Below are 24864 nucleotides of genomic sequence, written 5' to 3'. Positions count from 1 at the left end.
CTGTTTCCTTCGAGAGCAAACATTGATCAATAATTTTGACATATTAATTACTAAACTACGTTTTTGACGTTTTTGTCTCATGCAGACACAAACAAAAATGGTCTGAGAATTACAAGGGCAACGACCGACAGTTATATGGTAACACAGCACCCATTGTTAACATTACGATTAGGCTTTGATATCCGAGCAGACAGCTGATACTATTAACAACCTATGAAACTGGTTACCAAATCGCGCAGTTTGTGATATTATATCTAATCTTTAATTGCTGGACAATCACGGTACGTGTCACGGATACTTTAGTTTCCGAAGTAGCATTATGTGTTTAGCAAAAATAGACCGGCTCTTCAAAACTGGGATTGGATATGCCAATTGTAGAACCAGCCCCAATATATCCCCAGACTGGTCTCTCGGTCAGTCAAACTCTAAAATTTGCTTTTGTTTAGTGGCCGAATTTGGGAACATCAAGTGGACTAAAATTATCTCCCTTATCGAAGCTAGTTGTATAACGAGATACCACTAGATTGGTTAAGTAAGGTTAATTAGTCTTAGTATGACCCTTTGATCTTTACACCAACAAGATAATGCCTTGATATGAAGCTTAAATCCTGGCGATGAGACTGGACGATTATTACGAATTACATCGAATACAATGATGGGGTTGAAATCCAGAATGATTCGTGCTGTCGGTTTCTTATTAATGGTGAGTTTGAGTATGGTGGTTCTGAGTTAAAGACAGTGGACACTATTGGTAATTGTCAAAGACCAGTCTTTTCACTTGGTGATCTCAACGTGTGCATAAAATAACAAACCTGTGAAAATTTCAGCTCGATCGGTCGTCGAAGTTGTAAAATAATTGACAGAAAAACAGCCTTGTTTCACGACGTTGTGTGTTATCAGATGGTTGATTTCAAGACCTCAAAATTCTAAATCTGAGGTCTCGAAATCAAATTCGTGGAAAATTACTTCTTTCTCGATAACTACGTCACTTAAGAGGGAGCCGTTTCTCACAACCTTTTTATACTATCAACAGCTCTAAGAGTTGTGCTAAAAATTATTTTGAGTAATTACCAAAAGGGTCGACTGTCTTTATATAAAATATCTCAATGAGTGGTTGCTTTGTATCCAAGAAACTCAACACTACTGTTGAATAGTTGTGTGACATTGTTACAAACTGTCGCCATCTATTTTTGTTTTGCATTATGGCTATCCATATGTTTCCAACCTCGGTTGACAAAAGTGACGTTGCAATAAAAAGGTCTATAGTTTAAACATTTGACCACCATTTCCCTCAGAATTACTTATATTTTTCGGGTAGCCATAAAACAAATCGTAGATCCATGTGATATGTTAATTTATGTTGTCTTTACGAAACTTTGTTATGAAAACGTTCTGTGATTGATAATAAACGTGACCGAAATGTTTAACATCCCGACAGGTGGAAGGTTTAGCATGCACGGTGACTGAGGTCGATATTAGATGTAAAGGGATCAGTCGTCAGGTCGGATGTACTGAGGTAGGCTGCTGTTCTCGCTCAACAAGAAAATAATGTACTGAATCAAAACTGATTAAAAATGACATTAATTTAAAGAGTGATCAAACGTATACCTTCCATTGAAATCGTATTGTACGATGTTTTATTGAATGTCTCTTTAGACACTGATAAAAACTATTGGTAAATTGTCAAAGACCAGTCTTCTCACTTGGTTTATCTCAACATTCGAAACCAAATTCGTGAGAAAATTACTTCTTTTCCGAAAACTACGTTACTTCGGAGGGCGCCCTTTCTCACAATGTGTTATAGGCCTATAACGATATTATTTTGAGTTATAACCAAAAGGGGAATCGCAGATAAATATTGTACTTATGTCCTATTCGATATTATATAACAAAAATATTTAAAAAAGCCACATTCTAAGATCGGCACATCAGTGGCACATGATCCCATTACCTACATACCGTACTTTCGAATTTATTTGTTTTTATAATGTGACTTTATACTATAGTCCTATTCCTGTTGTTTATTCCTGTTTGATATTTTTTATTTATTTTTCATTTATTTAATGTTTATTCAGTTCTTTTTAAACGACGACACATTGTTTTAAAAACCGTTTTGTTTACTACTACTAAAACATGCGGTTTCTTTTATTTATACCAGTGCTCTACAGAAGGCCATTGCTTGCCCGGCAGAGTACCAGTTGATCCTTGGTTATCGTTCGCCACCAAAACCCAGCGGGAACTACAGGTAAAATACGCGAGGGAAGGCGCAGAAGGGTCTGATTTCAAGTTTCTTTTTTAAACGCAAAATGGCAGTTTAGAAAGAAGTAATACGCAGTAGTAATATGAGAAATAAACAAATTAATAAAAATGATTGAATTTTGATATTGTTTAGTTAATAATATTAATTTGCACATTCCTTCCCCAGATTGATGACCAATGGAACAGACTCCAAATGCTCGATGTAAGTACATGCCTTGGCTTGTGACAAAAAAAAAAAAAAAAAAAAAAAAAAAAAAACCTCGAAAACAAACCTAATAAACCTTCCATCTACTCATTGTAAATCTGCTGCCACCAAGCGTCCACAAAAGTGTCCCGGTGGTATTCGAGGTTTTACAGAATCCCATTGGTACTTCTGTCAGGCTGGGAGGGGGGGGGGTGTGTTCCATATGACACCCGGTCTAGGGTCCGAATGCTAACCGAGTTGTTAGTATGTCCCTGTAGATTTCATCCCGAAAGGACATGGAGAGCGCATTGAGTATACAAAGTGCTCATCACAAATCGGTGTAAGGGTATAAAATACATAGTATTTTATCCTGACGCTTTTATGACTTGTCATTACACCTTGAACTTTACCTTCTTTATTTTACTCTATAGGCTCACAACGCTTACAATGCAAGAGCATACGGGTACGGATACGGAGGTAAGACAGTAAGACGACTGCCACAAACTGCAATGGCTGCCAATACACATGTTTCAGACAGGCTCGCCAGAGTCGCGCCGAACCAAATAGATTCGGAGCGACTCTAGTTCGACTTAAACATTTTAGTTTCAGCAAGTCAGTTTCCTTTGTGGTTCATTATTGTGATATTTAACAATTGTTTGTCTCTTTTTTGCTTTGATGTATCTAGGGCATCGTTTATTAGGGTCTATGAAAGCAAGTGTTTCAGTAATTTTGTAGGCTAATACCTTTGACGATAATGATTTTCAAAAGATGAGTTGTAGTTGGTGTTAAATTTCTCATCATTTGTTGTTACTATGATTGTGTTGTTCATTATTTTGACAGTTAACGATACGTGCAACTGGCCCCCACCGTATGAGAATAATTGGTGTGTTGCTTTGGCCAATCAAGTACTGAGTTTCACTGATCTACTCAACATGGGTATCCGGTCCCTGGAGATCGATAACTGGTGGTGTGAAGATGGAGCGGTAATCAATCAATCAATCTGTCTAACAATCGATCAACTTATCAATCAATAAATCAAACGAACGATGAAAACGCCACGGCGGTAACCAAAATGAAAAGAAAAAATCTGATTTCCCACACCGGGAATCGAACCCGGGCCACGGCGGTGAGAGCGCCGGATCCTAACCACTAGACCATATGGGATGCTTATTAGCAATGTTGAAATATTGGTTGATTACAGTAAAAGGACGCGTTTAACACTACCTGCTGTCAGACCTTGAGTCGGGTTGAGACCATGCCTTAGATCTTCATTTTCATCACCCATACTCTATGTTCGCAAATCTCGCCTGGCAAGCTACGGAGACAGTGCTATTTATTTCCAGCTGCGCACCGCATCTCTGGAATTCCTTGCCAGACGAGTTGAGGGACACACCTGATCTATCAACATTCAAACGCAACCTCAACACTCATCTGTTCAATCTGTCAGCAGAACTTGCTTGCAGCCGGCGCTGTTGAATGGTTTCCAGACACTGTGCGTCTCATAAATTTGATGTTATGATTATTATTATTAGATGCGGATGGCACATTTATCAGATGAGGCTGCCATTGGCTGTTTACCATACCATAGACTGTACGCAGACGGCATCAAGGAGATCGCTGATTGGCTGAATTCACCAGGCAATGAGCAGGAGATGGTGCGCATCTACCTCAATGTAAGCCAATGATTAAAGGGTGACTTCATTGTTGCCTCAATACGTTTAGAGGCGTGCCGTTGTGGCATGAGATTTTGTCCCACGGAAACCCTGTCCCCCCATAGGGCGAACTGTGTACAAACTACTTTTGAGCGCCCTCCATTGACACATCCTCCTTTAGCCCAAGTTAATTTACGATATGGAGGTCAGAATCTCCGGCGGACATCCCCGACGGCGCTCTACCAACTGAGCTAAGCTGTTAGTCAATATCTCTGTTCGGGTGCTAGTCAGAAGCCATGGTACAACCGCTAGCGGTGGTGTAGTCATAGGATCACCCAAGTTTACGATAAAACATTGGAAGCGGCAGCCAAGGCCCTTGAAGGGGGTGACACTGTTTTTATACCGTTGAATGGGTTCTGACTGCCACACCCGAGGAGGGAGACCGCCAACAGGGCTAGAAAGTTGTGTTGGTAGAGCACGTTAAACCACTTTGAAAACGAAATAATACACTCTTACATCATAATTAAAGGCATGTTAGTAATACTCGAAATAACTATCAGCATAAAACCTCACTTGGTAACGAGTAATAGGGAGAGGTCGGTAGTATAAAACATTGTGAGAAACGGCTCCCTCTGAAGTGGAGTAGTTTTCGAGAAAGAAGTGATTTTCCACGAATTTGATTTCAAGACCTCAGGTTTAGGATCTGAGGTCATGAAATCAAGCATCTGAATGCACACAATTTCGTGTGACAAGGGTGTTTTTTCTTTCATTATTATCTTGCAACTTCGACGATCAATTGAACTCAAATTTTCACAGGTTTGTTATTTTATGCATTCGTTGAGATACACCAAGGATGAGGAGACTGGTCTTTGACAATTACCAATAGTGTCCAATGCTTAAAATAAAAAAGAGTAAGTTACATGTTTGCCCTAAACATAGGCCTACACCCAAAGGAAGTTATGGGTACTTGCTCTATCTTTTGTCAACATTTACTCCTGCTTGGGCCTTTTTGTGTATTATAGGAGAAGTTCAGCCAGGGGCACGACGAGGAAGTAAACCGTCCCCTGGAGCAGTACCTGGGAAAGAGGATGCTTACTCCAGCAGAGCTCAAAGAGGATTACGGAGGAGTGTGGCCCACTGTGAGACAAATGAGACAGGTATTATCATCTCACACTGAATAGCCCTTTTCACACGACAGCAATTTATCAAGGGTCCCTGTAGAATTCACATGGTTGCGAAACTAGCATGATTTTTTTGTAATTAAATTAAAGTAAATTTTAATAATTCCTAACTTAATAACCAAACAAAATGAAGTTCACACACCGGGAATCGAACCCAGGCCAGTGGTGAGAGCATATGGGACTACATGCTCATACTTGTTTTGTTCTGGGATTGTTTAAATAACGCAGAACTTAATAACGAAGCAACATGAAATTGGATGTTCTATGTATTACAGTATTATTTATAACCAAATTGAACAGTTAGCATCTTCAATAATGTACCCAACCTTGTGAGTTGGTTAGTTTCCAAATTGTTGTTTAAACTAACTGTTTAACTATCTTCATCTTGGTCGGTTAGCTCATCAGTCGGTAGAGCGTCGTGCTGATAACGCGAAGGTCGTGGGTTCGAATCCCACATTGACCAATACACATTTTGGTATCGTATTATCAAGAAGGAACAAAATCGTATTTTTTCGCATGTCAAAATGTTAATTTGTAAAAGAATGCCAGAAATAATGAAAGAACTATGAAAACATTCTGATGAACTTCACCACCTATAAACTATACAGACATTACAAAACATTTCACAACCCTTGCTTTTCGCTATGAATATTTAGGCGGGCAAGAACGTGGTTATGGCGTCTGGGTCAACAGCAGGTTCTGGTGAACTTTACACACACGGTGGATTCTTCATTCATCACATTTACTGGGAAGATATCAAAGTAAACCAAGTAAGTGAAAACAAGCCCGGAGTTACCGGGTTGTTTAGTCTTGACTCAAGTCCCAATCCCGTGGCATCGGCAGAAAACTTATGTTTTGTGTGATGCTTTGCATTCCCTTAACCTGTTCCGCACGCGGGGCCACAGTTTGACGGCGAGCTCGCGCTGCGGTACGGGTTTGTTTGCTTGTAGTGTAGTTGGCGCGATATGCTGAAGGACCTCTCACACGAGAACGGGGACTTGAATCAAGTCTAAGGGTTGTTTGGCTTCTGAAGTATGAGGCCCACTACTTTTACAATGCACCGATGGTATAGTGCTGTGGCGCATTATGCACTGGGTTAGTTTACGTGCGTTTACACAACACACGGGACCTACGGCTGTACGTCCCACCCGAAGGACGAAACAATCAGGGCTAAATATTGATTTGGTTACTTTTGCAGTTCAGTAATTACCCTTCGTGCGGAACTAAGAACGCAACCAACATGATTCGGTACTATAGTGACGGAACACACTATGGGTAAGTCATTTGAGAGATTGTAACATGGGAAGACGCCTATCTGTCTCCATCAATAACAATTTACTACTGTGGAGTTAAATTTATAATTTAACTATGTAAGGGTGAGACTATTAGTAATTACTTGCACTATAGTTTTAACTAGAACATGAAAAACATGAAGACTTCCCACACCGGGAAAGGAGCCCGGGCCACGAGAGTGACGATTACATGCTCTGACTTGTTAGTCAATTTATTTAACAATTAATGGTTGTCAACTACATTTTGAAAAGAAGAAGATTGTATTACTTATTTTGCAAGCAAAATGAAATCGAATCGAACCGCGGCAACGGCGGTGAGAGTGCCGGATCCTAACCACTAGACCATACGGGATTACTTGATTTTACCTGTTATTCAATTTATTTAACAATACATTTTTGTTAACTACATAAAATAAAGGAGTTTATTACTAACTATTAGGCAAAATGAAAATTCCCACACTGGGAATCGAACCCGGGCCACGGCGGTTAGAGCGCCGGATCCTAACACTAGACCATATGGGATAACATGCTCTTACTTGTCAATCAAATTATTTCAAAAAGATTTTGTTTAACTACATTTTGAAAAAAAGGTATATAACTGAATTTGAATTCAAAAAAATGAATTTATCACTTTTTATTAGGCAAAAAGAAATTCCCACACCGGGAATCGAACCCGGGCCACGGCGGTGAGAGCGCCGGATCCTAACCACTAGACCATATGGGATTACATGCTCTTACTTGTTATTCAATTTATTTAGAAATACATTTTTGTTAACTACATAAAATGAAGGAATTTATTACTTATTAATAGGCAAAATGAAATTCCCACACCGGGAATCGAACCCGGGCCATGGAGGTGAAAACGCCGGATCCTAACCACTAGACCATATGGGATACCATGCTCTTACTTGTCAATCAATTTATTTCAAAAAGATTTTGTTTAACTACATTTTGAAAAAAGGTATATAACTTATTATGCAAGTAAAATGAAATTCCCACACCGGGAATAGAACCCGGGCCACGGCGGTGAGAGCGCCGGATCCTAACCACTAGACCAAATGGGATTACATGCTCTTGCTTGTTATTCTATCTATTTAACAATACATTTTTGTTAACTACATAAAACAAAGAATGTATCACTTTTTATCAGGCAAAATGAAATTCCCACACCGGGAATCGACCCGGGCCACGGCGGTGAAAACGCCGGATCCTAACCACTAGACCATATGGGATTACTTGATTTTACCTGTTATTCAATTTATTTAAAAATACATTTTTGTTAACTACATAAAATAAAGGAATGTATCACTTATTATTAGGCAAAATGAAATTCCCACACCGGGAATCGAACCCGGGCCACGGCGGTGAAAACGCCGGATCCTAACCACTAGACCATATGGGATTACATGCTCTTACATGGTATTCAATTTATTTAAAAATACATTTTTGTTAACTACATAAAATGAAGGAATTTATTTCTTATTATTAGGCAAAATGAAATTCCCACACCGGGAATCGAACCAGGGCCACGGCGGTGAGAGCGCCGGATCCTAACCACTAGACCATATGGGATTACATGCTCTTACTTGTTATTCAACTTATTTAAAAAATATATTTTTGTTAACTACATAAAATGAAAGAATTTATTACTTATTATTAGGCAAAATGAAATTCCCACACCGGGAATCGAACCCGGGCCACGGCAGTGAAAACGCCCGATCCTAACCACTAGACCATATGGGATTACATGCTCTTACATGGTATTCAATTTATTTAAAAATACATTTTTGTTAACTACATAAAATGAAGGAATTTATTTCTTATTATTAGGCAAAATGAAATTCCCACACCGGGAATCGAACCCGGGCCACGGCGGTGAGAGCGCCGGATCCTAACCACTAGACCATATGGGATTACATGCTCTTACTTGTTATTCAACTTATTTAAAAAATACATTTTTGTTAACTACATAAAATGAAAGAATTTATTACTTATTATTAGGCAAAATAAAATTCCAACACCGGGAATCGAACCCGGTCCACGGCGGTGAAAACGCCAGATCCTAACAACTAGACCATATGGGGTTACATGCGTCTTACTTGTTATTCAATTTATTTCAAATAGATTTTCGTTAACTCCATAAAATGAAGGAATTTATTACTTATTATAAGGTAAAATGAAATTCCCACACCGGGAATCGAACCCGGGCCACGGCTGTGAGAGCGCCGGATCCTAACCACTAGACCATATGGGATTACATGCTCTTACTTGTTATTCAACTTATTTAAAAAAATACATTTTTGTTAACTACGTAAAATGAAATCATTTATTACTTATTATTAGGCAAAATGAAATTCCCACACCGGGAATCGAACCAGGGCCACGGCGGTGAAAACGGCGGATCCTAACCACTAGACCATATGGGATTACATGCTCTTACTTGTTATTCAATCTTGTTAACAATACATTTTTGTTAACTACATAAAAGAAAGAATGTATCACTTTTTATTTGGCAAAATGAAATTCCCACACCGGGAATCGAACCCAGGCCACGGCGGTGAAAACGCCGGATCCTAACCACTAGACCATATGGGATTACATGCTCTAGCTTGTTAATCAATTTATTTCAAATAGATTTTTTGTAACTACATAAAATGAAGGAATTTATTTCTGATTATTCGGCAAAATGAAATTCCCACACCGGGAATCGAACCCGGGCCACGGCGGTGAAAACGCCAGATCCTAACCACTAGACCATATGGGATTACATGCTCTTACATGGGATTCAATTTATTTAAAAATACATTTTTGTTAACTACATAAAATGAAGGAATTTATTTCTTATTATTAGGCAAAATGAAATTCCCACACCGGGAATCGAACCCGGGCCACGGCGGTGAAAACGCCGGATCCTAACCACTAGACCATATGGGATTACATGCTCTTACATGGTATTCAATTTATTTAAAAATACATTTTTGTTAACTACATAAAATGAAGGAATTTATTACTTATTATTAGGCAAAATGAAATTCCCACACCTGGAATCGAACCCCGGGCCACGGCGGTGAGAGCGCCGGATCCTAACCACTAGACCATATGGGATTACATGCTCTTACTTGTTATTCAACTTATTTAAAAAATACATTTTTGTTAACTACATAAAATGAAAGAATTTATTACTTATTATTAGGCAAAATGAAATTCCCACACCGGGAATCGAACCCGGGCCACGGCGGTGAAAACGCCGGATCCTAACCACTAGACCATATGGGATTACATGCTCTTACTTGTTATTCAATCTTGTTAACAATACATTTTTGTTAACTACAAAAAACAAAGAATGTATCACTTTTGATTTGGCAAATAAAAATTCCCACACCGGGAATCGAACCCTGGCCACGGCGGTGAAAACGCCGGATCCTAACCACTAGACCATATGGGATTACATGCTCTTACATGGTATTCAATTTATTTAAAAATACATTTTTGTTAACTACATAAAATGAAGGAATTTATTTCTTATAATTAGGCAAAATGAAATTCCCACACCGGGAATCGAACCCGGTCCACGGCGGTGAGAGCGCCGGATCCTAACCACTAGACCATATGGGATTACAAATCTTACATGGTATTCAATTTATTTAAAAATACATTTTTGTTAACTACATAAAATGAAGGAATTGATTAATTATTATTAGGCAAAATGAAATTCCCACACCGGGAATCGAACCCGGGCCATGGCGGTGAGAGCGCCCGATCCTAACCACTAGACCATATGGGATTACATGCTCTTGCCTGTTATTCAATTTATTTCAAATAGATTTTTGTTAACTACATAAAATGATGGAATTTATCACTTATTATTAGGCAAAACGATATTCCCACACCGGGAATCGAACCCGGGCCACGGCGGTGAGAGCGCCAGATCCTAACCACTAGACCATATGGGATTACATGCTCTTACATGGGATTCAATTTATTTAAAAATACATTTTTGTTAACTACATAAAATGAAGGAATTTATTTCTTATTATAAGGCAAAATGAAATTCCCACACCGGGAATCGAACCCGGGCCACGGCGGTGAAAACGCCGGATCCTAACCACTAGACCATATGGGATTACATGCTCTTACATGGTATTCAATTTATTTAAAAATACATTTTTGTTAACTACATAAAATGAAGGAATTTATTACTTATTATTAGGCAAAATGAAATTCCCACACCTGGAATCGAACCCCGGGCCACGGCGGTGAGAGCGCCGGATCCTAACCACTAGACCATATGGGATTACATGCTCTTACTTGTTATTCAACTTATTTAAAAAATACATTTTTGTTAACTACATAAAATGAAAGAATTTATTACTTATTATTAGGCAAAATGAAATTCCCACACCGGGAATCGAACCCGGGCCACGGCGGTGAAAACGCCGGATCCTAACCACTAGACCATATGGGATTACATGCTCTTACTTGTTATTCAATCTTGTTAACAATACATTTTTGTTAACTACATAAAACAAAGAATGTATCACTTTTGATTTGGCAAATGAAATTCCCACACCGGGAATCGAACCCGGGCCACGGCGGTGAAAACGCCGGATCCTAACCACTAGACCATATGGGATTACATGCTCTAGCTTTTTAATCAATTTATTTCAAATAGATTTTTGTTAACTACATAAAATGAAGGAATTTATTTCTTATAATTAGGCAAAATGAAATTCCCACACCGGGAATCGAACCCGGGCCACGGCAGTGAGAGCGCCGGATCCTAACCACTAGACCATATGGGATTACAAATCTTACATGGTATTCAATTTATTTAAAAATACATTTTTGTTAACTACATAAAATGAAGGAATTTATTACTTATTATTAGGCAAAATGAAATTCCCACACCGGGAATCGAACCCGGGCCACGGCGGTGAGAGCGCCCGATCCTAACCACTAGACCATATGGGATTACATGCTCTTGCCTGTTATTCAATTTATTTCAAATAGATTTTTGTTAACTACATAAAATGATGGAATTTATCACTTATTATTAGGCAAAACGATATTGCCACACCGGGAATCGAACCCGGGCCACGGCGGTGAGAGCGCCGGATCCTAACCACTAGACCATATGGGATTATATGCTCTTACTTGTTATTCAATTTATTTAAACATACATTTTTGTTAACTACATAAAATGAAGGAATTTATTACTTATTATTAGGCAAAATGAAATTCCCACACCGGGAATCGAACCCGGGCCATGGCGGTGAGAGCGCCGGATCCTAACCACTAGACCATATGGGATTACATGCTCTTACTTGTTAATCAATTTATTTCAAATAGATTTTTGTTAACTACATAAAATGAAAGAATTTATTACTTATTATTAGGCAAAATGAAATTCCCACACCAGGAATCGAACCCGGGCCACGGCGGTGAAAACGCCGGATCCTAACCACTAGACCATATGGGATTACATGCGTCTTACTTGTTATTCAAATTATTTCAAATAGATTTTTGTTAACTCCATAAAATGAAGGAATTTATTACTAATTATTAGGTAAAATGAAATTCCCACACCGGGAATCGAACCCGGGCCACGGCGGTGAAAACGCCGGATCCTAACCACTAGACCATATGGGATTACATGCTCTTACTTGTTATTCAACTTATTTAAAAAATACATTTTTGTTAACTACATAAAATGAAAGAATTTATTACTTATTATTAGGCAAAATGAAATTCCCACACCGGGAATCGAACCCTGGCCACGGCGGTGAAAACGCCGGATCCTAACCACTAGACCATATGGGATTACATGCTCTTACATGGTATTCAATTTATTTAAAAATACATTTTTGTTAACTACATAAAATGAAGGAATTTATTTCTTATAATTAGGCAAAATGAAATTCCCACACCGGGAATCGAACCCGGGCCACGGCGGTGAGAGCGCCGGATCCTAACCACTAGACCATATGGGATTACAAATCTTACATGGTATTCAATTTATTTAAAAATACATTTTTGTTAACTACATAAAATGAAGGAATTGATTACTTATTATTAGGCAAAATGAAATTCCCACACCGGGAATCGAACCCGGGCCATGGCGGTGAGAGCGCCCGATCCTAACCACTAGACCATATGGGATTACATGCTCTTGCCTGTTATTCAATTTATTTCAAATAGATTTTTGTTAACTACATAAAATGATGGAATTTATCACTTATTATTAGGCAAAACGATATTCCCACACCGGGAATCGAACCCGGGCCACGGCGGTGAGAGCGCCAGATCCTAACCACTAGACCATATGGGATTACATGCTCTTACATGGGATTCAATTTATTTAAAAATACATTTTTGTTAACTACATAAAATGAAGGAATTTATTTCTTATTATAAGGCAAAATGAAATTCCCACACCGGGAATCGAACCCGGGCCACGGCGGTGAAAACGCCGGATCCTAACCACTAGACCATATGGGATTACATGCTCTTACATGGTATTCAATTTATTTAAAAATACATTTTTGTTAACTACATAAAATGAAGGAATTTATTACTTATTATTAGGCAAAATGAAATTCCCACACCTGGAATCGAACCCCGGGCCACGGCGGTGAGAGCGCCAGATCCTAACCACTAGACCATATGGGATTACATGCTCTTACTTGTTATTCAATCTTGTTAACAATACATTTTTGTTAACTACATAAAACAAAGAATGTATCACTTTTTATTTGGCAAAATGAAATTCCCACACCGGGAATCGAACCCGGGCCACGGCGGTGAAAACGCCGGATCCTAACCACTAGACCATATGGGATTACATGCTCTAGCTTGTTAATCAATTTATTTCAAATAGATTTTTGTTAACTACATAAAATGAAGGAATTTATTTCTTATTATTCGGCAAAATGAAATTCCCACACCGGGAATCGAACCCGGGCCACGGCGGTGAAAACGCCAGATCCTAACCACTAGACCATATGGGATTACATGCTCTTACATGGGATTCAATTTATTTAAAAATACATTTTTGTTAACTACATAAAATGAAGGAATTTATTTCTTATTATTAGGCAAAATGAAATTCCCACACCAGGAATCGAACCCGGGCCACGGCAGTGAAAACGCCGGATCCTAACCACTAGACCATATGGGATTACATGCTCTTACATGGTATTCAATTTATTTAAAAATATATTTTTGTTAACTACATAAAATGAAGGAATTTATTACTTATTATTAGGCAAAATGAAATTTCCACACCAGGAATCGAACCCTGGGCCACGGCGGTGAGAGCGCCGGATCCTATCCACTAGACCATATGGGATTACATGCTCTTACTTGTTATTCAACTTATTTAAAAAATACATTTTTGTTAACTACATAAAATGAAATAATTTATTACTTTTTATTTGGCAAATGAAATTCCCACACCGGGAATCGAACCCGGGCCACGGCGGTGAAAACGCCGGATCCTAACCACTAGACCATATGGGATTACATGCTCTAGCTTGTTAATCAATTTATTTCAAATAGATTTTTTAAAACTACATAAAATGAAGGAATTTATTTCTTATTATTAGGCAAAATGAAATGCCCACACCGGGAATCAAACCAGGGCCACGGCGGTGAGAGCGCCGGATCCTAACCACTAGACCATATGGGATTACAAATCTTACATGGTATTCAATTTATTTAAAAATACATTTTTGTTAACTACATAAAATGAAGGAATTGATTACTTATTATTAGGCCAAATGAAATTCCCACACCGGGAATCGAACCCGGGCCACGGCGGTGAAAACGCCGGATCCTAACCACTAGACCATATGGGATTACATGCTCTTACTTGTTATTCAATTTATTTCAAATAGATTTTTGTTAACTCCATAAAATGAAGGAATTTATTACTTATTATTAGGCAAAATGAAATTCCCACACCGGGAATCGAACCCGGGCCACGGCGGTGAAAACGCCGGATCCTAACCACTAGACCATATGGGATTACATGCTCTTACTTGTTATTCAATTTATTTCAAATAGATTTTTGTTAACTCCATAAAATGAAGGAATTTATTACTTATTATTAGGCAAAATGAAATTCCCACACGGGGAATCGAACCCGGGCCACGGCGGTGAGAGCGCCGGATCCAAACCACTAGACCATATGGGATTACATGCTCTTACTTGTTAATCAATTTATTTGAAATAGATTTTTGTTATCTACATAAAATGAAGGAACTTATCACTTATTATTAGGCAAAATGAAATTCCCACACCGGGAATCGAACCCGGGCCACGGCGGTGAAAACGCTGGATCCTAACCACTAGACCATATGGGATTACATGCTCTTACTTGTTAATCAATTTATTTGAAATAGATTTTTGTTAACTACATAAAATGAAGGAAGTTATTACTTATTATTAGGCAAAATAAAATTCCAACACCAGGAATCGAACCCGGGCCACGGCGGTGAAAACGCCGGAACCTAACCACTAGACCATATGGGATTACTTGATTTTACCTGTTATTCAATTTATTTAAAAATACATTTTTGTTAACTACATAAAATAAAGGAATGTATCACTTATTATTAGGCAAAAATGAAATTCCCACACCGGGAATCGAACCCGGGCCACGGCGGTGAAAACGCCGGATCCTAACCACTAGACCATATTGGATTACATGCTCTTACATGGTATTCAATTTATTTAAAAATACATTTTTGTTAACAACATAAAATGAAGGAATTTATTACTCATCATTAGGCAAAATGAAATTCCCACACCTGGAATCGAACCCCGGGCCACGGCGGTGAGAGCGCCGGATCCTAACCACTAGACCATATGGGATTACATGCTCTTACTTGTTATTCAACTTATTTAAAAAATACATTTTTGTTAACTACATAAAATGAAAGAATTTATTACTTATTATTAGGCAAAATGAAATTCCCACACCGGGAATCGAACCCGGGCCACGGCGGTGAAAACGCCGGATCCTAACCACTAGACCATATGGGATTACATGCTCTTGCTTGTTATTCGATCTTTTTAACAATACATTTTTGTTAACTACATAAAACAAAGAATGTATCAATTTTTATTTTGGCAAAATGAAATTCCCACACCGGGAATCGAACCCGGGCCACGGCGGCGAGAGCGCCGGATCCTAACCACTAGACCATATGGGATTACATGCTCTTACTTGTTATTCAATCTTGTTAACAATACTTTTTTGTTAACTACATAAAACAAAGAATGTATCACTTTTTATTTGGCAAAATGAAATTCCCACACCGGGAATCGAACCCGGGCCACGGCGGTGAGAGCGCCGGATCCTAACCACTAGACCATATGGGATTATATGCTCTTAAGAGTCAGTTCAGGTAAATAGTTGACATAGTTGCTCACGGTCAAAAAATGAATTTTTTTTATACTTTGTTGGTGGAAGGGCCTTGGGGTGCAAGTAAACAAAATTGCATTTTCAATTCTATATATAGCCCGTTGCCATGGTTACGGCTCATTTTGTTTTTTGGCCATTTTAGGCCGATTTTGGGGTCTGAAAAACTGGTTTTTAGCTCATATTTACAACTCCACCCCACCAAAACGCAATATTATTTCAAAAAACCTTTTATATCACTACAAAGTATCATCCTTGGCCTTCCTTGAGAAAAAAAATTATTGCTTTAAATATCACCCTTGTGCTATTTTTGCATCATGCATTAGAGTATGTTTTTAGAACTTGCAAAATCGAAATTTTTACCCTATTTTTGGACCCCAAAATGTCAACTTGCCAGGGGTCTCAGAAAATTTTCCTTTCGTCTGTGATTAGGGCCAACATTGGTCTTTCCATATCTGGTGTCAAAAACTTGGGCAATTGTATCCTGTTGGGCCAGTACTGCCTCAAAACTAGACTTTTTTCCCCAAAACATGAAAAATGACTTTTTAAGGGTCTTTTCACATAATATCGACATACGTGTCCATGGTAAAAGAAAAGGAATATTTTTCTTATACTTTGTGGATGGTAGGGACTTGGGGTGCAAATAAACAACATTAACATTTCAAATCATAATATAACACGTTGCCATGGTAACTGATCATTTGTGTTTAGGCCACTTTGGGCCGATTTTGGGGTATGAAAAACTGTTTTTTTTTGAGCTAATATTTACAACTCCACCCCACCAAAAAACAAAAATATTTCATAAAACCTTTTACATCACTACAAAGTATCATCCTTGGCTTTACTTGAGACAAAAAAATATTGCTATAAAGTTCACCCTTGTTCTATTTTAAGAACGTGCATTATAGTATGTTTTTAGAGCTTGCAAAATCAACATTTTTACCATATTTTTTGCCCTCAAAATTCCATTTTTTCAGGGGTCTCAGAATATTTTCCTTTCGGTTTTGATCAGGGCCATAATTTGTCATTTTATTTCTGGTAAGAAAAGCTCGGGCAATTGTATCCTGATGTAACAGAACTGTCTCAAAAATAGACCCTTTTCCCCGAAAACATAGAGAAATGCATTTTGAAATATTTGCTTCATTTTGAATTTATAACATGAAGAAGTAAGCAATAATTCCATCAACCTGGCAGCTTTTTATAAGCACTTTGTAGGTTTAGTGCATTACCAAACATTGATCAGGACTTGTTGATGACCTAAATCTTATAATTTGCCCCACCCCGGCCCTGGCCCAATCATATTTCTTGACATTGCATAAAATAAAATAACAGTTTTGTGAACAGCGCCTCTTTTTTGAAAGTCACATTTTTAAATTCCCCTGCACATCAAGAAAGTTTGTACTGTCTTTAATGTTTTATTGGTTCTCAGAATATTTCCCTTTTTGTTTTGATTGGGCTATTATTATGGTTTGCATGTCTACTGGGGAGAAACACTTTGGTTTATTGTATCCTGTTGTGACACTTCTGCCTCAAAAATGGTAATTTTTCCAAAAACAATAAAAATGCATTTTGAAGTTATCCCTTAGTTTGAATTGATAAAAAACAAAAACGAGCATGCTTGTTAAAAAAATATGGCACTGTTTCCATGCTCTTTAAGCCACTGAGATCTTGTTTTGTCATAACTACTTTACCTAGTTGTACAGGTATGATTCACATTGCAAGAAGAGAAGTAGTGCGATGAGCAATCTTTACTGTTCTTGTCTTTACATGGCCTTATAATAGTCTTCTTGGTCCCCTGCCCGCTACCAAACTAAACATTTTCATCCCAATCAGAACAAAGAGGCTCTAAAAGTGAGCAAGTACTGTATCCAAAGTATAAATGGCCATTCACCTGCTTTGGCCTTCTGTAAGCAGTTCCCCCATCTATGGTGGGGTTCCTTTCAATTGTACTGTTGCAAACAATAAAAGAGTTGGTTTATTTAACGTGATAAACAATTCAGCAGGTAATGTTTGACAATGTTTTTTGTTGATCGTTCTCAGAGACATATATAATAATTATGAATTAGTAAGATAGTGAATGGAAATAATAATCAAACTAGCCTGAATAGACTTTTGTTACTGCAAATGCATCTTACTTATTTATGTTCAGCAGGTGCAAGTTTTTACAACTTCTTTCAATGTTGTTTCATTAAAGGAACACGTTGCCTTGGATCGGTCGAGTTGGTATTTGAAAAGCGTTTGTAAACGTTTATTAAAAAATGCATTATTATTAGAAAGATATTTTAAAAGTAGAATATAATGATCCACACAAGTATCACTCAAAAACCATGCATTTTAAAACAAACCGTTACAAACGCATTTCAAAGACCAACTTAACCGATCCCAAGCAACGTGTTCCTTTTAAATAATCTCTTACGCTCATCTTGCAAATCGTTAGTATCATTGTTTTTAATAAGATCTTGGCAAACTTTTCCAACACTTTTAAGCGGGCTTTTTAATTTCCCACGTTTGTGTTGGACATGATTGGATGCTCCAAACCATCTGCCGCAAGCACAGAAACTACATTGTTTATGATCTCTATCTCTAAGAAAAGTTTTACATTTGGTAGCAGGCAGGGACCAAGAAAAGTAGGCCCTGTATTAAAGACAACTTGTAAAGAATGCTCATCGCACTCTACTTGCAATGGGAATCATACCTGTATAATAGGTAAAGTAGCCAAATCAAGAACTCTCAGTGGCAAAGCATTGGTTATGGTTTGGTTGGATACCATTATGTTTAAATAAAAACTTTGTATTCAGTACTCAAAGGGCATGGAAACAGTGCCAGATTTTTAACAAGCATGCATTGTTTTTGAAAAATTACTATACTTAAGGCATGATCAGTCACAACAGGATACAATAAACACAGTGTTTCTACCCAGAAGACATGAAAACACCAATAACAACCGAATGGGAACACTTTCAAAAGAAGAGGCGCTATTCACAAAACATTGTTTTATGCAATGTCAAGAAATATGATTGGGGCTGGGCCGGGCAAATTCTAAAATTAAGGTCATCAACAGTTCCTGATAAATGTTGGGTAATCCACTAGTGCTAAGGAAAAGCTGCAAGATTGATGGAATTATTACTTTTTAATGTTAGAAATTCAGTATGAAGAAAAAACAATTCAAAATGCATTTTTCTGTTTGAGGAAAAAAGTCTATTTTTGAGACAGTACTGTTAACATCAGGATACACTTGCCAAGTTTTTCTTACCAGAAATAAAAAAGACAAATTTTGGCCCTGATCAAAACCGAAAGGAAAATATTCTGAGACCCCTGAAAATAATGAAATTTTGAGGGCAACAAATCTGGTAAAAATGTTGATTTTGCAAGTTCTAAAAACATACTCTAATGCACGTTCTAAAAATAGCACAAGAGTGAAATTTATAGCAATATTTTTTTGTCTCAAGTAAAGCCAAGGATGATACTTTGTAGTGATGTAAAAGGTTTTATGAAATATTTTTGTTTTTTGGTGGGGTGGATTTGTAAATATTAACTAAAAAAACAGTTTTTCATACCCCAAGATCGGCCTAAAGTGGCCTAAACACACATGAACTGTTACCATGGCAACGTGTTATATTATGATTTGAAATGTAAATGTTATTTATTTGGACCCCAAGTCCCTACCATCCTACCATCCACAAAGTATAAGAAAAATATTCCTTTTTTTTTTTTACCGTGGACACGTATTTCGATATTATGTGAAAAGACCCTTAAAAAGGCATTTTTCATGTTTTGGGGAAAAAAGTCTAGTTTTGAGGCAGTACTGTCACAACAGGATACAATTGCCCAAGTTTTTGACACCAGATATGGAAAGACCACTGTTGGCCCTAATCACAGCCGAAAGGAAAATTTTCTGAGACCCCTGGCAAATTGACATTTTGGGGTCCAAAAATAGGGTAAAAATGTCGATTTTGCAAGTTCTAAAAACATACTGTAATGCATGATGCAAAAATAGCACAAGGGTGTTATTTAAAGCAATAATTTTTTTTTCTCAAGGAAGGCCAAGGATGATACTTTGTAGTGATATAAAAGATTTTTTGAAATAATGTTGCATTTTAGTTGGGTGGAGTTGTAAATATGAGCTAAAAACCAGTTTTTCAGACCCCAAAATCGGCCTAAAATGGCCAAAAAACAAAATGAGCCGTAACCATGGCAACGGGCTATATATAGAATTGAAAATGCAATTTTGTTTACTTGCACCCCAAGGCCCTTCCACCAACAAAGTATAAAAAAAATTCATTTTTTGACCGTGAGCAACTATGTCAACTATTTACCTGAACTGACTCTTAAATGTTATTCAATTTATTTAAACATACATTTTTGTTAACTACATAAAATGAAGGAATTTATTACTTATTATTAGGCAAAATGAAATTCCCACACCGGGAATCGAACCCGGGCCACGGCGGTGAGAGCGCCGGATCCTAACCACTAGACCATATGGGATACCATGCTCTTACTTGTTATTCAATTTATTTCAAAATATATTTTGTTAAACTAAATTTTGGAAAAAGAGAATAACTTATTATGCAAGTAAAATAAAATTCCCACACCGGGAATCGAACCCGGGCCACGGCGGTGAGAGCGCCGGATCCTAACCACTAGACCATATGGGATTACATGCTCTTACTTGTTATTCAATCTTTTGAACAATACATTTTTGTTAACTACATAAAACAAAGAATGTATCAATTTTTATTTTGGCAAAATGAAATTCCCACACCGGGAATCGAACCCGGGCCCTGGCGGTGAGAGCGCCGGATCCTAACCACTAGACCATATGGGATTACATGCGCTTACTTGTTATTCAATCTTGTTAACAATACATTTTTGTTAACTACATAAAACAAAGAATGTATCACTTTTTATTTGGCAAAATGAAATTCCCACACCGGGAATCGAACCCGGGCCATGGCGGTGAGAGCGCCGGATCCTAACCACTAGACCATATGGGATACCATGCTCTTAATTGTTTATCAATTTATTTCAAAATAGATTTTGTCAAACTACATTTTGAAAAAGGTGTATAACTTAATTATTATGCAAGTAAAATGAAATTCCCACACCGGGAATCGAACCCGGGCCACGGCGGTGAGAGCGCCGGATCCTAACCACTAGACCATATGGGATTACATGCTCTTACTTGTTATTCAATCTTTTTAACAATACATTTTTGTTAACTACATAAAACAAAGAATGTATCACTTTTTATTTTGCAAAATGAAATTCCCACACCGGGAATCGAACCCGGGCCACGGCGGTGAAAACGCCGGATCCTAACCACTAGACCACATGGGATTACATGCTCTTACTTGTTATTCAATTTATTTCAAAATAGATTTTTTAAAACTACATAAAACAAAGAATGTATCACTTTTTATTTGGCAAAATGAAATTCCCACACCAGGAATCGAACCCGGCCTTGGCGGTGAGAGCGCCGGGTCCTAACCACTAGACCATATGGGATACCATGCTCTTACTTGTTATTGAATTTATTTAAACATACATTTTTGTTAACTACATAAAATGAAGGAATTTATTACTTATTATTAGGCAAAATGAAATTCCCACACCGGGAATCGAACCCGGGCCACGGCGGTGAGAACGCCAGATCCTAACCACTAGACCATATGTGATTACATGCTCTTACTTGTTATTCAATTTATTTCAAAATAGATTTTGTTAAACTACGTTTTGAACAAAGGTGTATAACTTATTATGCAAGTAAAATGAAATTCCCACACCGGGAATCGAACCCGGGCCACGGCGGTGAGAGCGCCGGATCCTAACCACTAGACCATATGGGATTACATGCTCTCAATTCTTACTCAGTGTATTTCACAAAACATTTTTGTTAACTACATTAAAAAAAGAATTTATTACTGGTAATCAGGCAAAATGAAATTCCCACAGCTGGAATCGAACCCGGGCCACGGCGGCGAGAGCGCCGAATCCTAACCAATAGACCATATGGGATTACATGCGTTTACTTGTTATTTCATTTATTTAAAATAGATTTTTGTTAACATTACAAAATGATGGAATTTATTACTTATTATAAGGCAAAATGAAATTCCCACACCGGGAATCGAACCCGGGCCACGGCGGTGAAAACGCCGGATCCTAACCACTAGACCATATGGGATTACATGCCCTTAATTGTTATTCAACTATTTAACAACACATTTTTGTTAACTACGTAATTTTTTTTAATTGTTTATTATTAGGCAAAATGAAATTCCCACACCGGGAATTGAACCCGAGCCACGGCGGTGAAAACGCCGGATCCTAACCACTAGACCATATTTTGTGATTATAGTTTTTCAGCGAACAGAGTAGGTTTTGTACATAAAATGTACACATGGTTGTGTTTGTAGTTCTTTAGATCCAACAGTAATTTTACGTTTTCATGAAAAACAAAAATGTGCAGCCCATTTTCTTGTTACAGTCCAATCTACGACGGGGTGACTAGCACCGGTGTGATACTAGACTTCACCGAGTTCATCAAGTGTCGTATCCAGTATCCAGCCACGGACTTCATTACACCTAGTCTCATTCAGACTGCACTGTTTACGTGGGCAAAAGGGGAACCGTCAGGTACCTTGACTTCAGAGTCATGTGTCTGGGTCAGGTAAGTCTTATGTCACCAGCCTTTCAGTTCAGTTAGTTCAAATCGAGGCTGCAAGGGAAATGTACGATGGGCCTGTCTGTTGGTCATGAAGCAATATTCATAAAGATTGCTGTAATTAATTACTGTCCAAGTTGCTGTGTACTGTCAATCTGAAAAATTGACGCAACTTTCTGAAAATGGGGTCTGACATTTTCGAAAATGCTTATTTTTAACTGTTAGAGTATTCAAACATTTTAAACATCCCAATACAAATTATAAATTTCTTGTATTAACATGCAAACGTGCAAAATTATTCTAAACAACATGGCTGCCACGTGTAAATATAATACACACAACTAAGACCGAATCCGTATTGGCGGCTATGGCTGTTGCTAAGGGTGTTGCTAAGGAAGTCCTATACCTCAACACATGATGCACGGAAATCTAGCCGTAGCCGTAGCTGTAGCCGCTAATTCGGACAGGGGCTTAGACACTGCAAACAGTCAGGGTAAGTCATGATAAACATATAGAAGAGTTTGCGGTAACACCATGTAATATTTATCTCTAAATGAGTTGGGGTGGTTCTGAAAAGAACCGTTGGATTAACTCGACGTTTCGATCAGTATGCTCTGACGATCAGAGCATACTGATCGAAACGTCGAGTTAATCCAACGGTTCTTTTCAGAACCACCCCAACTCATTTAGAGATAAATATTACATGGTGTTACCGCAAACTCTTCTATATCTTATTTCCACCATGCAAAGTTTCAAATCCTACTTATGATAAACATACTTGGCTCTAGGGCCATCGCAGATCTGTATGCCAGATTCCATCTTATCATCAAAGTCACAATCACATACCTGGCTGAGCGTTATTTTTATTTTATTTTTTATTTTGACGATTAACATAGTAATTTCTCTTGTTCTTTTTCGTTTGTACTTCAGTAAAACTGACTGGCGTTGGTACTTATCAGACGATTGCTCCATCGAACTGCACTACGCATGTCAGAACTTAGACGAGCCTGACGATTGGACAATCAGTGCGTCTCCTGGACCCAGCGATCCAATAAGAGCCGAGTGCCCACCTGGATATAAATTCAGCATACCTCAGGATGGATACAGAAATCAGAAGGTTGGTTCTCTAATGGAGTGAAGGACTTAGCCAAGTTTTTGTTTTTCTCTGTCCACAATCATGAACAACAAAAATCAGTCCCCCATGTAACAAAGACCATGTCACATGTAAGACAACTTTTAAAGGCTGCAACTCTGATGAGCCAATGGTAAGCATCATGCGAAATGATTTCGACCACAATGCCCGCCATTTTTTTCAATACAAATTTAATTTCTTACGTCCTCTTTTGCAAATAACGCTGTGGACACAGATGCGGTTGGTACCCTCTGCCACCTCGCTGTTAACGTGGTTATTGGTGATAATACAGTGACAGTTTTTGTTGTTTTATAGTATGCAGCAGACCCCGATTCCGCTGGAAGTTTCACAAGCGACTGTATCTTTTTTGAAGAAAAAAAAAATGTGCCAAAACCAGCAAAATATTGAAGAAGGAAAAGAACCCAAATATTTATCTTGAGTTGGTGGAGGCAATAGTTAATTTATAGTTATGCATGACATCATAATCATAATTCAATATGCGTGACATTATTACATCTTTGTTGAGAAAATTGATGCATTAACTTGTTTTCTTCCATCTCCCACAGCTTCGAGAGTCCTCGTCTGGCTTGTCTCTCTGGATCAACTACCAACCATGGCTTCCTGAACCTGCTGGATCAACAGCGCCCTATGTTGTATCTTCCGTATATTTATTGCTCGTCACTGTTACTGGGACAATCTTTTCAATTATTATATAATAGGGATACAGGACAAAGTTTAATATAAACATAGTTTTTCTGATATGCAATCTGGAAGAGGTAATTTAAGCATTTATCTATAAAGAATCCCCCACCCTTCAGATCTAATCAGAGAGAAAAATAAATAAATAAACGCACCCCTCCGGCCGTCCTTACAGCTAAATCCTTACTAGGCCTAAAGTGGCAGGCGATTCTGCCCCCCCCCCCCCATCTGACAGCGCCCTCTTTTGAACCACCCGCCTTCGGCCAACGTTAATTTTCCATATGGGTGTGACTGGCTTTACAAGAAGAAGGGGTATTAAAGACAGAGGACACTTGTGGTAATTGTCAAAGACCAGTCTTCTCACTTGGTGTATC

General features: G+C 38.1%; 1 protein-coding gene and 50 non-coding genes across 51 annotated transcripts; 2 read left to right on the top strand and 49 right to left on the bottom strand.

The window, feature by feature from the left end:
* Positions 1-628: 628 nt before the first annotated feature.
* On the top strand, positions 629-24670 carry LOC139934052 (uncharacterized protein MT2135-like). Its single transcript, XM_071928341.1, has 13 exons — positions 629-703; positions 1439-1516; positions 2159-2245; positions 2426-2461; positions 2875-2920; positions 3284-3426; positions 3976-4116; positions 5118-5252; positions 5933-6046; positions 6475-6551; positions 22483-22665; positions 23590-23776; positions 24358-24670. Exons 1-13 carry the CDS (start codon positions 653-655, stop codon positions 24505-24507), a joined length of 1428 nt encoding a protein of 475 aa, XP_071784442.1. The 5' UTR covers positions 629-652; the 3' UTR covers positions 24508-24670.
* Positions 3536-3607, bottom strand: Trnae-cuc (transfer RNA glutamic acid (anticodon CUC)). The gene has a single exon. It is a non-coding gene; the product is annotated as a tRNA-Glu (tRNA).
* Positions 5664-5739, top strand: Trnai-gau (transfer RNA isoleucine (anticodon GAU)). Its single transcript has one exon. It is a non-coding gene; the product is annotated as a tRNA-Ile (tRNA).
* Positions 7221-7292, bottom strand: Trnae-cuc (transfer RNA glutamic acid (anticodon CUC)). Its single transcript has one exon. It is a non-coding gene; the product is annotated as a tRNA-Glu (tRNA).
* On the bottom strand, positions 7899-7970 carry Trnae-uuc (transfer RNA glutamic acid (anticodon UUC)). The gene has a single exon. It is a non-coding gene; the product is annotated as a tRNA-Glu (tRNA).
* Trnae-cuc (transfer RNA glutamic acid (anticodon CUC)) lies at positions 8069-8140 on the bottom strand. The gene has a single exon. It is a non-coding gene; the product is annotated as a tRNA-Glu (tRNA).
* On the bottom strand, positions 8410-8481 carry Trnae-cuc (transfer RNA glutamic acid (anticodon CUC)). Its single transcript has one exon. It is a non-coding gene; the product is annotated as a tRNA-Glu (tRNA).
* Trnae-cuc (transfer RNA glutamic acid (anticodon CUC)) lies at positions 8751-8822 on the bottom strand. Its single transcript has one exon. It is a non-coding gene; the product is annotated as a tRNA-Glu (tRNA).
* Trnae-uuc (transfer RNA glutamic acid (anticodon UUC)) lies at positions 9092-9163 on the bottom strand. Its single transcript has one exon. It is a non-coding gene; the product is annotated as a tRNA-Glu (tRNA).
* Trnae-uuc (transfer RNA glutamic acid (anticodon UUC)) lies at positions 9261-9332 on the bottom strand. Its single transcript has one exon. It is a non-coding gene; the product is annotated as a tRNA-Glu (tRNA).
* Trnae-uuc (transfer RNA glutamic acid (anticodon UUC)) lies at positions 9431-9502 on the bottom strand. Its single transcript has one exon. It is a non-coding gene; the product is annotated as a tRNA-Glu (tRNA).
* Trnae-uuc (transfer RNA glutamic acid (anticodon UUC)) lies at positions 9773-9844 on the bottom strand. The gene has a single exon. It is a non-coding gene; the product is annotated as a tRNA-Glu (tRNA).
* Positions 9942-10013, bottom strand: Trnae-uuc (transfer RNA glutamic acid (anticodon UUC)). The gene has a single exon. It is a non-coding gene; the product is annotated as a tRNA-Glu (tRNA).
* On the bottom strand, positions 10112-10183 carry Trnae-cuc (transfer RNA glutamic acid (anticodon CUC)). The gene has a single exon. It is a non-coding gene; the product is annotated as a tRNA-Glu (tRNA).
* Trnae-cuc (transfer RNA glutamic acid (anticodon CUC)) lies at positions 10281-10352 on the bottom strand. Its single transcript has one exon. It is a non-coding gene; the product is annotated as a tRNA-Glu (tRNA).
* Trnae-cuc (transfer RNA glutamic acid (anticodon CUC)) lies at positions 10450-10521 on the bottom strand. The gene has a single exon. It is a non-coding gene; the product is annotated as a tRNA-Glu (tRNA).
* Positions 10620-10691, bottom strand: Trnae-uuc (transfer RNA glutamic acid (anticodon UUC)). The gene has a single exon. It is a non-coding gene; the product is annotated as a tRNA-Glu (tRNA).
* On the bottom strand, positions 10962-11033 carry Trnae-uuc (transfer RNA glutamic acid (anticodon UUC)). The gene has a single exon. It is a non-coding gene; the product is annotated as a tRNA-Glu (tRNA).
* On the bottom strand, positions 11130-11201 carry Trnae-uuc (transfer RNA glutamic acid (anticodon UUC)). The gene has a single exon. It is a non-coding gene; the product is annotated as a tRNA-Glu (tRNA).
* Positions 11299-11370, bottom strand: Trnae-cuc (transfer RNA glutamic acid (anticodon CUC)). The gene has a single exon. It is a non-coding gene; the product is annotated as a tRNA-Glu (tRNA).
* On the bottom strand, positions 11468-11539 carry Trnae-cuc (transfer RNA glutamic acid (anticodon CUC)). The gene has a single exon. It is a non-coding gene; the product is annotated as a tRNA-Glu (tRNA).
* Positions 11637-11708, bottom strand: Trnae-cuc (transfer RNA glutamic acid (anticodon CUC)). The gene has a single exon. It is a non-coding gene; the product is annotated as a tRNA-Glu (tRNA).
* On the bottom strand, positions 11807-11878 carry Trnae-cuc (transfer RNA glutamic acid (anticodon CUC)). The gene has a single exon. It is a non-coding gene; the product is annotated as a tRNA-Glu (tRNA).
* On the bottom strand, positions 11976-12047 carry Trnae-uuc (transfer RNA glutamic acid (anticodon UUC)). Its single transcript has one exon. It is a non-coding gene; the product is annotated as a tRNA-Glu (tRNA).
* Trnae-uuc (transfer RNA glutamic acid (anticodon UUC)) lies at positions 12146-12217 on the bottom strand. Its single transcript has one exon. It is a non-coding gene; the product is annotated as a tRNA-Glu (tRNA).
* Positions 12317-12388, bottom strand: Trnae-uuc (transfer RNA glutamic acid (anticodon UUC)). Its single transcript has one exon. It is a non-coding gene; the product is annotated as a tRNA-Glu (tRNA).
* Positions 12487-12558, bottom strand: Trnae-cuc (transfer RNA glutamic acid (anticodon CUC)). Its single transcript has one exon. It is a non-coding gene; the product is annotated as a tRNA-Glu (tRNA).
* Trnae-cuc (transfer RNA glutamic acid (anticodon CUC)) lies at positions 12656-12727 on the bottom strand. The gene has a single exon. It is a non-coding gene; the product is annotated as a tRNA-Glu (tRNA).
* Trnae-cuc (transfer RNA glutamic acid (anticodon CUC)) lies at positions 12825-12896 on the bottom strand. The gene has a single exon. It is a non-coding gene; the product is annotated as a tRNA-Glu (tRNA).
* Trnae-uuc (transfer RNA glutamic acid (anticodon UUC)) lies at positions 12995-13066 on the bottom strand. The gene has a single exon. It is a non-coding gene; the product is annotated as a tRNA-Glu (tRNA).
* Trnae-uuc (transfer RNA glutamic acid (anticodon UUC)) lies at positions 13335-13406 on the bottom strand. Its single transcript has one exon. It is a non-coding gene; the product is annotated as a tRNA-Glu (tRNA).
* Trnae-uuc (transfer RNA glutamic acid (anticodon UUC)) lies at positions 13504-13575 on the bottom strand. Its single transcript has one exon. It is a non-coding gene; the product is annotated as a tRNA-Glu (tRNA).
* Positions 13674-13745, bottom strand: Trnae-uuc (transfer RNA glutamic acid (anticodon UUC)). Its single transcript has one exon. It is a non-coding gene; the product is annotated as a tRNA-Glu (tRNA).
* Trnae-uuc (transfer RNA glutamic acid (anticodon UUC)) lies at positions 14015-14086 on the bottom strand. Its single transcript has one exon. It is a non-coding gene; the product is annotated as a tRNA-Glu (tRNA).
* Trnae-uuc (transfer RNA glutamic acid (anticodon UUC)) lies at positions 14353-14424 on the bottom strand. Its single transcript has one exon. It is a non-coding gene; the product is annotated as a tRNA-Glu (tRNA).
* Trnae-uuc (transfer RNA glutamic acid (anticodon UUC)) lies at positions 14522-14593 on the bottom strand. Its single transcript has one exon. It is a non-coding gene; the product is annotated as a tRNA-Glu (tRNA).
* Trnae-cuc (transfer RNA glutamic acid (anticodon CUC)) lies at positions 14691-14762 on the bottom strand. The gene has a single exon. It is a non-coding gene; the product is annotated as a tRNA-Glu (tRNA).
* Positions 14860-14931, bottom strand: Trnae-uuc (transfer RNA glutamic acid (anticodon UUC)). The gene has a single exon. It is a non-coding gene; the product is annotated as a tRNA-Glu (tRNA).
* On the bottom strand, positions 15200-15271 carry Trnae-uuc (transfer RNA glutamic acid (anticodon UUC)). Its single transcript has one exon. It is a non-coding gene; the product is annotated as a tRNA-Glu (tRNA).
* Trnae-uuc (transfer RNA glutamic acid (anticodon UUC)) lies at positions 15542-15613 on the bottom strand. Its single transcript has one exon. It is a non-coding gene; the product is annotated as a tRNA-Glu (tRNA).
* Positions 15712-15783, bottom strand: Trnae-cuc (transfer RNA glutamic acid (anticodon CUC)). The gene has a single exon. It is a non-coding gene; the product is annotated as a tRNA-Glu (tRNA).
* Positions 15881-15952, bottom strand: Trnae-cuc (transfer RNA glutamic acid (anticodon CUC)). The gene has a single exon. It is a non-coding gene; the product is annotated as a tRNA-Glu (tRNA).
* On the bottom strand, positions 20409-20480 carry Trnae-cuc (transfer RNA glutamic acid (anticodon CUC)). The gene has a single exon. It is a non-coding gene; the product is annotated as a tRNA-Glu (tRNA).
* Positions 20579-20650, bottom strand: Trnae-cuc (transfer RNA glutamic acid (anticodon CUC)). The gene has a single exon. It is a non-coding gene; the product is annotated as a tRNA-Glu (tRNA).
* Trnae-cuc (transfer RNA glutamic acid (anticodon CUC)) lies at positions 20749-20820 on the bottom strand. The gene has a single exon. It is a non-coding gene; the product is annotated as a tRNA-Glu (tRNA).
* On the bottom strand, positions 20918-20989 carry Trnae-cuc (transfer RNA glutamic acid (anticodon CUC)). The gene has a single exon. It is a non-coding gene; the product is annotated as a tRNA-Glu (tRNA).
* On the bottom strand, positions 21092-21163 carry Trnae-cuc (transfer RNA glutamic acid (anticodon CUC)). The gene has a single exon. It is a non-coding gene; the product is annotated as a tRNA-Glu (tRNA).
* On the bottom strand, positions 21261-21332 carry Trnae-uuc (transfer RNA glutamic acid (anticodon UUC)). Its single transcript has one exon. It is a non-coding gene; the product is annotated as a tRNA-Glu (tRNA).
* Positions 21599-21670, bottom strand: Trnae-cuc (transfer RNA glutamic acid (anticodon CUC)). The gene has a single exon. It is a non-coding gene; the product is annotated as a tRNA-Glu (tRNA).
* Positions 21770-21841, bottom strand: Trnae-cuc (transfer RNA glutamic acid (anticodon CUC)). The gene has a single exon. It is a non-coding gene; the product is annotated as a tRNA-Glu (tRNA).
* Trnae-uuc (transfer RNA glutamic acid (anticodon UUC)) lies at positions 22108-22179 on the bottom strand. The gene has a single exon. It is a non-coding gene; the product is annotated as a tRNA-Glu (tRNA).
* Positions 24671-24864: the final 194 nt, after the last annotated feature.

The sequence above is a fragment of the Asterias amurensis genome, chromosome 2, assembly GCF_032118995.1.
Source record: "Asterias amurensis chromosome 2, ASM3211899v1".
Lineage (NCBI taxonomy): Eukaryota > Metazoa > Echinodermata > Asteroidea > Forcipulatida > Asteriidae > Asterias > Asterias amurensis.
Note: the sequence above shows the minus strand (reverse complement) of the source record. Positions and strands in the feature narration are given on the sequence as shown.

Coding starts and splice junctions, on each gene's coding strand:
- LOC139934052 (XM_071928341.1), top strand. CDS start 653: ATGATGGGGTTGAAATCCAGAATGATTCGTGCTGTCGGTTTCTTATTA. Junction 1,517..2,158: donor GTCAGGTCGGATGTACTGAG/GTAGGCTGCTGT, acceptor TATTTATACCAG/TGCTCTACAGAAGGCCATTG. Junction 5,253..5,932: donor CTGTGAGACAAATGAGACAG/GTATTATCATCT, acceptor ATGAATATTTAG/GCGGGCAAGAACGTGGTTAT.